Source organism: Sciurus carolinensis, chromosome 13, assembly GCF_902686445.1.
Source record: "Sciurus carolinensis chromosome 13, mSciCar1.2, whole genome shotgun sequence".
NCBI classification, from domain to species: domain Eukaryota; kingdom Metazoa; phylum Chordata; class Mammalia; order Rodentia; family Sciuridae; genus Sciurus; species Sciurus carolinensis.
In genome coordinates, this window is record NC_062225.1 from 73,594,009 (window position 1) to 73,602,601 (window position 8,593).

Sequence of the window (8,593 nt, forward strand, 5' to 3'; positions counted from 1 at the left end):
GGCAGGGGCCTACATTGCAGAGCAGCCGTGAGGGTGGGCTTTGGGCCCTGGCAGCTGCTTGTTCTTTGTCCTCTTTCCTTTTGCTCCTCCATCCCTCCTTATGTGATTATAGCCAATCCTTTTCTCAAATCCCTCTTTGCTTGAAGTAGTTTAAGTGGTTTGTTTTGTTGAGTGAACCACTAACTGATTAAAATACTATAAAATATTTTTTAAAAAATAAGAAAAAGTATTGATATTAAAAATATAACAACAGAAAAAACTTCAGTGAGAACATAAGAGTGTTTATAAAAAATCACCCAGAACGTAGAGGTGCAAAAAACAAAACTCAAACAACAGAAGTTAAAATTTACAGTAAAATTGTAACATAACATTAATTATGATGTAAATTACTTATTCTCATATTATTATACAAATACTATGTGATGCAGAAAGCATGCGTCCTGCCTAGCATTTGAGTGTGATGCTCGTGTATTGTAGTGAAATACCAATGACTATAATTTCAAGAGCAAAGAAGTGTCAAAGAAAACTAAAAGTCTATAATTTTCTAATCAATGACACTCTGACAAGAACACTAAATATATTCATGGATAAACTTTATTCAAATGTCTGCATAAATATGACTTGATGTCAATTGAGAAGAAGTTTTTCTAAAGGGTTAAAATTTATTAAACAATAAAACTCGGTGCTTCCCTTTCGTCTCTGAATTTAGTTGACCAACAAACACATCATTATTAGTAGTCGGCACTCACTGCTCATTTTCATCACTCACATTTCTCAGATCTTTGGGTGGCATTTCCCATTTCTCTGGAAAGCTCTTAAAGTGTTTTCAGTAACAGAAGGACAAGGGTTTATCTGCTTATTTCTATTCCAGAGGCAAAATCACATCCTTGATTCTCTTAATTGTGGCTGTTTGTGAATGGTGTGCAAATGAGGAACTTAATGTTAACATACAAAAAACATGGTATGATCTCTGTGTGCTATAACAGTAACTTCATTTTAACTTTTTATTTAAATAATTATTTTTTCATTAAAGAATTATTATTTCTCCACAAAGAAGCTATAAAAACACCCATAAAAACATTGAAAAAACTCTAATGTCCTGGATTGATGATGGGTGAGCACATGCTTACAATTCCTGAGATTTGGGAAGCTGAAGCAGGAGGATAACAAGTTCAAGGCCAACCTCAGCAATTTAGTGAGTCCCTGTCTCACAATAAAAAATAAAAAGGATGGGTTGGGGATATAGCTGTTGGTAGAGTGCCTGCTTCGCATGCACAAGGCCCTGGGTTCAATCCCCAGCACCAAAAATAAATAAATAAATAAAATAAAAAAAAAAAAATAAAAAGGGCTGGGGATGTAACTCACTGGTTAAGTGACCCTGGGTTCTTACTGCCTGCCTCCCCCCCCGAAAAAAAGAATAAAATAAAATCCTGGATGAATAAGATACATCTATGATTTACAACTAAGAATAAAATGCTAAATTCTATGAGAGAATTTTTGAATTATTTTGATATGAATTTATTATAGGGAATCAGAAAAATTTCAGGCTGGGAGTAGAGCACATGCTTAGCATGCACAAGGCTCTGGATTTGATCCCTAGCACCAAAACAAAACAAAACAAAAAAATTATTTCTATGTCAACTCCCAATTTAGTTTTGAAAAACAACACATTTGTTGATAGGCACTAATGATATTAACCTGGAAGGAAGAGATTTGTACACGAGAAGAGTGGGGTCCATTCATACAATAGATGGCAGTGTTCTTTTATTTTTCCCTTACATTTTCAATAAAAGTACAAATATACTCATGGTAAAAAATGCATGTAGTATAGAATGATCTAAAATAATAAGTAAATATTCTTTTCCTATCACATGGCAGATCTGATGTCTTCAAAATCCTTTAAGAGTCATATGAGAAACACCAACTAAGTCTTTTCAGGTCTTTGTAACGGTGTTGATTGTCTCCTATAATACCTCTGCTACAGAGGAAACACGCAGTCTTCTCCTTCATAAAGAAAATTTAAAGGGCAACATGCACACACTGCTCAGAGACAGCAAAATCCAGGTAGCACCTCAGACACCACTGGGTCTAGTTGCAGCTCCTGAGAGTCCCAGGTAACATCCCTGAAATTTAGGAAGCACATTTACTAAAAAGACATTTTCAAAAGTAAGAAAGCTTTTTCTTTAAATAAAAATGAGGTGATCAGGTTCTTGTAAAGTTTTGCCTAAGATTTGGGGGACGAGAGAAAAATATATCTAACATTATTCTAAAGGGTACGAGTCACAGACTCCCATATAACAAGTAAAGGTCGAGGCTTTGCTAGGGACCGGGGATGGTGAGAGGGCAGGGGACTAAGGATGGAGAAGGAAGATTCCTTCAGAGAAATTCTTGCCCCAAGGTTGAGCAGTTGGCTGTTTTCCCCCAGTGTACTTGCTCTCTGGTGAGCAGGAAAGACTTACAGAGACACCGTTGCAGGAGCTCAGCCTAGTCCTTCCTCAATGCCGCGGATCCTCCTGGCCAGTTGCACATCCTTGGGGAAGAGAGTGACTCGCCCAGCGTGTAAGGAGAGAAGGTAGGCATCCTCAAAGAGGTGAACTAAAAATGCTTCTGCTGCCTGGGTCAAAGAGAAAATGACAGACAGACAGACAAAAGGCACAGGCTACTCTTTGGAGATCTGCTGCACTTCTGAGGGCTCAAAGGACTGAAGGAATGACTGTTCACAAATGGGACTGAACTCACTGCCACCACACAGAATCTCTTCCAAACTCTCAGGCATCAACATGTCACTCTCTCAGGAGGCCAGACCCAGACTGATATTTCACAGGCAGTTCCATGGAATTCTGGAATGTTCTTCCTCCCCCTTTTAGCACTTATACAGTGGTACCTGGGCCCCTTCTTACCTCTTGAAGGGCCAACAGGGCCTGGGCTTGCCAACTGAAGTCCACTCCGCGTGTGAATTTCATACATATTTCTCTTGTCTATTGGGGAATGGGGATGGGGAGAAGTAGAGTAACAGAAGAGAGATTAAAGGGAAGACAGACTCTCTCCAAGTGTCTCCCATGAATTCTCATCTCCATCATCCTGTCCTAGCCCTTATTTTACAGCCCAACCAGGAGCAGGTATGGACTCCTGGGAGCTTAGGAAATGGCATATCTCTTATTGGTGGTAGGGAGATAAGGAGGCAAAATCCCAGGGTAGGAACAGGGATCATATGGTGGATGGATGGGAGGGTTCTATTTCTATAGTCAAAGCACACAGTTTCAAAGTAGAGGTGGTGGGGGCATCAATTCCAGAGAGAACCGCAAGGTTGGAGGGTCCATGGAGGACTCATGTTTCCAGAAGATGGAGTGCCCTACCAGGTTAAAGAATATGTTACGCAGTCATCTAGGTAATTCATGGTAGAGTCCCCCATACCCAGAGATTTAAAGGAAGGAGGGTGGCATGTGGTGGTGGGAAGCTCCCTGGAGCTTACCAGGCGGCTGAAGGGGCGCTTCCTTATCAAGAGGTCTGTACTCTTCTGCAGCATTTTGATCTGCTTAAGCCAGACATTTCTCCGCCGCTGTGAGGAAGAACCTGAACAAACAGTTGGATCATGAAGAGAAGGTATAGAAAATGTGTGATGCCTTGCAGCTTGGTTGAGACAGAGCAACTGTCAAGTCACCAGGCTGTGACTGTGAGCAACCATGCTCCACAGGGCAGGGATTTCTGTTTTATTCACTGCTGTTATCTTTAGCAACAAGAAAACAGCAGACAGATGCTAAATACATATTTGCTAAATGAACAAATGGATGCTTTTCTGAGATTTGAGTGCTAACACTTCCATGAAGCCTTTCCTAAATCCCAAGTCCTTCCCAACAGATGGGTTGCCTCCTTCCTCTGGGCGCCAGTACTTGGTGTTTCTCTTATAGCTTTCCCACTAGATTGAAAACTCCTTTATTTTGTTAACAGTTGGAAGGAATCAGATTCTGTCTCCTACAATACCCTTGTCTTGATTATCCTGGGGCCTAGAGAAGTAAAAACAATTTGACCACAGTTCATTAGAGGACAAGTGGGGCTTCAGAAGTGGCATAAGTCACTGCCAGTGTCAGGAATGCAGGTTACAGAGTCACAACCTTTGGCTCAAATTCTAGTTCCAACATTGACTTTAAAAAATAGCTAAGTTCATCTCAGGTGTTAGAGAGTTACTAAAATGAATGAAAAGAACATGGAGTAAAACAAATATTCAAGATAATAAATCAGTGAAAGTTAAATCAAAAAATATTATATCCAGGTGGTGGCGCCCAATTCCAGCACTCAGGAGGTTGAGGCAGGAGGGTCACCAAGTTCAAGGCCAGCCTGAGGAACTTAGAAAGACCCTGTTTCATAAAATAAAAGGGCTGGGGAAGGAGCTTAGTGATAGAGTGTCCCTTGGGTTTAATTCCCGGGGGCGGGGGAGTATAATTGCTTGATAAATATAAACAGGATCAATAAAAATAAATGAATCTATGATGAACAAAAAAATAAAAAAAAGAAAAGGCACATGCAAAGATACCATTCTGAAGAATAAAATTAGCTTCAGAAAAGTTATTCAAGGTCCAGCCAAGGAAAGAGAATCCACACCAGGTAGTCAGAAAAGCTGTAAGAGCTAATGGGGATGGAGAGGCAATTCAGAGACAGCTTGTGACAGGAGCTGGCAGAGGATACTTCTTGGGTTAAGTTAGGGAACATGGGTCAAAGACAGGGCAAGATCCAGTGGACTCGTGATATTTTAGAGAAAGAGGGGGAACTCATACCTAGGAGATAAACTACTGACAACTGCCTCCCTCCCCACCAATCAATTGGCAATCCAATCTCTGGAAGGCAGCCATTAATAAAGACTTAACAGTCACAGAAAATGTAAACGAACACAACTAAAGATCACCAAACAACTGAAGAACAGCACCATAAAAGAAAGGAATCAAACTCAAGAATCAAAACAACCTACACCAGAGAATCTGAGTTCAAAAGGAGATGGAGACTTTGAGAGAAATACAGATAATAAACTCAGAGGGGTAAGGCAGACATGAAATCCATAGCTCAAGAACAAGCAGTTATGAAAAATAAGCAGTCAGGGGTATCATGGAAAAGAACTAGGACTAAAAATGCTATAGCTGGGTCTTGAAATGCTCGTAAGGAATTGGGATTTAATCCTAAAGTAATTAAAAGCCAGGGAAGAGATTTAAATGGGAAGGAAAGGTGATGTATTTACATGTTAAAGATCATTCTAGCTGCTGTTGGGAGTAGGGACAGCAAAAAGCGGCCAGACTGAGTATGCAAGGAAGGTAAAATTGCTTGAACTTGCATTGGGTTGGATTTGGGGGTAAGAGAAAAGAATGTCTCTCCTTGAACAAATGGGTGCTTGTTTATGCCATTTACATGGGGAAACCTGGAGATGAAGAGGTTGGCGGGGGTAATCAGAAGTCCAGTTTTCAATGTGTTAGTTAGACACACTCAAGAGCGTTCAGGTAGAAAGATAGTTGGATACAGGTATCAGGTCAGAGGAAAGATCTAGATCTAGATTTGAGTTATCATATAAGTGGTATTTAGAACCACAGGGATAGATGAGGTCACCAGGGGATAGAAGAGAAAAGGATGCCAAGTCCCACATCAAGGAGTTGAAGAGTGACGCTGGCAGTCAAGAACACTAAGCAGGGACCGCCAGAGTACTTGGTGTCATGGAAGCCAAGGGAATGGAATGTTTCAAGGAGAAAGTAGCCCATGTGTTAAAAGCTTCTGAGAGAGAAAAAAAAAAAAAAAATGCTTCTGAGACAGAGTAGGAAAGGACACAGACCTGCCCATTGGATTCGGCAACATGAAAGTTGCTGGTGGTCCTGATGGGAGTAGTTCAAGTAGGGGTAGTGGCTGCAGGGAGTGGGATTGGGATGGGCTGAAGGGCGACCAGGGAGTGAGGAAACAGACACAGTGTGTGTACACTTGAGTCCAACTACTTAAAAGGTAGCTATAAACGGAAATAAAAATGGGGAGAGTACAGGGAGTTTGGAATGTGGGGTCAAGTAAATCCCCTGCCCTTTTTCTGAAGATCATAAATACTGCAGCATGTTTGCCAATGCCAATGTAAGGAGTTTGAATTTAATTCTAGGTGCAGGTAGAGAGGACAACAAAAAGTTCTTGAAGAAGCTGGAGCAGCTTTTGATAATAAGGCAGACCCCTAGGTAAGACCATCACTACTTAAAAGGGTAGTTATTAAAGGGAGAGAAAGGGGGAGTATAGGGAGCTGGGAATATGGTGTCAAGGAAACACTTCTGCCCTAAGAGTAAGTGAGGAGACTGAAGCTGTATAAAGAGGGAGAAAAGGGTATGGAGCTGGCTGTGGTGGCGCACATCTGTAATGCCAGCTACTCAGGAGTCTGAGGCAGAAGGATCAAAATTTCAAGGCCAGCCTGGGCATCTCAGCAAGATTCTATGTCAAAACCGAGATGAAAAAATAAGTATGGAATTGTCACAGGGAGGGGAATGGAAAAGCAACAATACCAAATACCAGACATGGGCGATAGGACTACAAAGTGCCCATTTGAGGCAAAACTTTTCATCTAAACAGGAACAGAAGGATGCGTCTACACTGGAAAGCAACAGTAAACATCATACTTAATATTCCCATTAACATTAAGAACAAGACAAAGATGGTCAAAACAGTACTTTTACCAGGCTCAGAGGAGTCTCCTTAATACCATGCAATAAGAAGTAAAATGCATGAAAATGCAAGTCAAAAGTCATTATTTGCAGATGATATAGTAGTTTGCTTAAAAAAATGCAATTGAAGCAATAAAAGGACTACTAGGATTAATGAGGGGTTGGGGATGTACTTCAGGGGTAAAGGGCTAGCCTACATGAGGCCCTGGGTTCAATCCCCAGCACCAAAAAAGAATTTAGCAAGTTGGCTGTATGCAAAGGTTAAATTCCTGTTTTAGGAGAGAATGAAAAAAAAAAAAAAAAAAATCCCACTTACGATAGTAATATCTAAAAATCATCTATATACTTTTTTTTTGGTACCAGGGATTGAACGCAGGGGAACTTAACAACTGAGCCACATACCCAGCCTTTTTTTCATATTTACTTAGAGACAGGGCTTTGCTAAATTGCTGAGGTTGGCTCTGAACTCCCGAGGCTCCTGCCTCAGCCTTCTGAGCCACTGGGATTATAGGAGTGAGCCACCTTTTCACCTTGTTCATAGCTATGCAGCAAGAGTTAGAAGACAAAATAAAGCAGCTATTGCTGTCATGTGCACCCCAGTCCTTGCCACCTCCAGTCCCAAATCAAGAAACTGAGGACCACAAACTCTTCCTCCTTCCCAGTTTGTGACTCTGCTCAAGTTACCTGGCCTGTCTGTGCCTCAGTTCTCTCACATGCTGTAAATGGGCACAATACAAAGTTGAAATAATGCATTAAAGAGAGTTTAAACCCAGTGACTAGATAGATAGTAGTAAGCGCTCAATAAATGTTCGTAGTAACAAGAGGAAGGACTGGTCTTAGGAACAGGCCGGTCCTTGGCCCCTTCTGCAGCCCTAGGCTAGGCTGCGCACTGGACCGTGCCTGGAGCAGAGGCAGGAGGGCAAAACCGCCGTGTTCACCGGCAGCGGAAGGCCACCGGACCGACGGTCGGGAGGTTCCGGCTCCGCAAGTAAGCCTCGTCCTTCTCGTCTGCCAAGTGTGGCAATTCCGTTCCCACGCCTCGCTCCGGGGCTAGCTGCAAGGGAAGGGCCGCGGGGGTTACCTCGGGAGGCTCCCAGCCGCGGAGTACCGGGGGGCGGACTCGCGGGGCGTCTCGTTGGGGCCTCGGGCTTGCGGCTCCGGCGGCGCGGGCCCATGGCGGGCCGCATAGGGTCCCGGCGCTCGGCCGCCCCACGGCTCCTGATCGGCCTTCCGGGTTCAGGAGCTGAAGGCCGGCTACCTACAGAAGACGCGAGAGGGCCCGGCACCGCTGCTCCACCGCAGTCAGCGTCGCCTTCGGTTCAAATCTCCCGCCCCGCCTACCTCACGGCTGGCGTTTTTTAAAACCCCAATTCAGAGACTCCCAGTGGCTAACTCTGTAATACCAGGCATTAGCGACCAGGAAGGACCAATCAGAGCACGGGCCGAGAGACGGACGGCCGCAGTGATAGGAGGAGAGCCAGGAAAAGGTGGATCCACGGTGGAGTCAGCCAATGAGCACTCGGAGAAGTGAAGGGGGTCTGGCTTGCGGCGGGCTAGCTCTTGTTTGACGGATAGGACAGAAATCCTTGGGTGCCCGCTGACAAAAAAGGAAAGCTCGGTTTGCGTTTGTAGAACGTGTTTCTCTTGACAAATCACTTTCTTCAAATATCTTATGTTGCTCTATCAACCTTGAGGTAGCTTTAAAGATGAGGAAACAGACCCACAGAGAGTGTGACACCCTTCCTGGAGACGACTCGCAAATACACTAGGAAGCCAGTTTAACTGCATGAACTTTCAGATGATTAGGGTCTTGGACAGCCAGGATGGTGGGCTCTGAGGATGAGGTCCAGGCAGGGCAATCGTCAGCACTATTCTTGGATCGTGCTGTCAAGCACCGCCATAAAATTATACCAGGGAAACAAAGG

At 43.3% G+C, this 8,593-nt stretch overlaps 1 protein-coding gene across 1 annotated transcript; it reads right to left on the reverse strand.

Moving 5' to 3' along the window:
* Positions 1-1,742: 1,742 nt before the first annotated feature.
* On the reverse strand, positions 1,743-7,960 carry Cenpa (centromere protein A). Its single transcript, XM_047523188.1, has 5 exons — positions 7,750-7,960; positions 3,473-3,573; positions 2,901-2,978; positions 2,460-2,614; positions 1,743-2,123 (listed from the first exon to the last, which is right to left on the reverse strand). Exons 1-4 carry the CDS (start codon positions 7,853-7,855, stop codon positions 2,480-2,482), a joined length of 420 nt encoding a protein of 139 aa, XP_047379144.1. The 5' UTR covers positions 7,856-7,960; the 3' UTR covers positions 1,743-2,123; positions 2,460-2,479.
* Between the last annotated feature and the right edge of the window lie 633 nt (positions 7,961-8,593).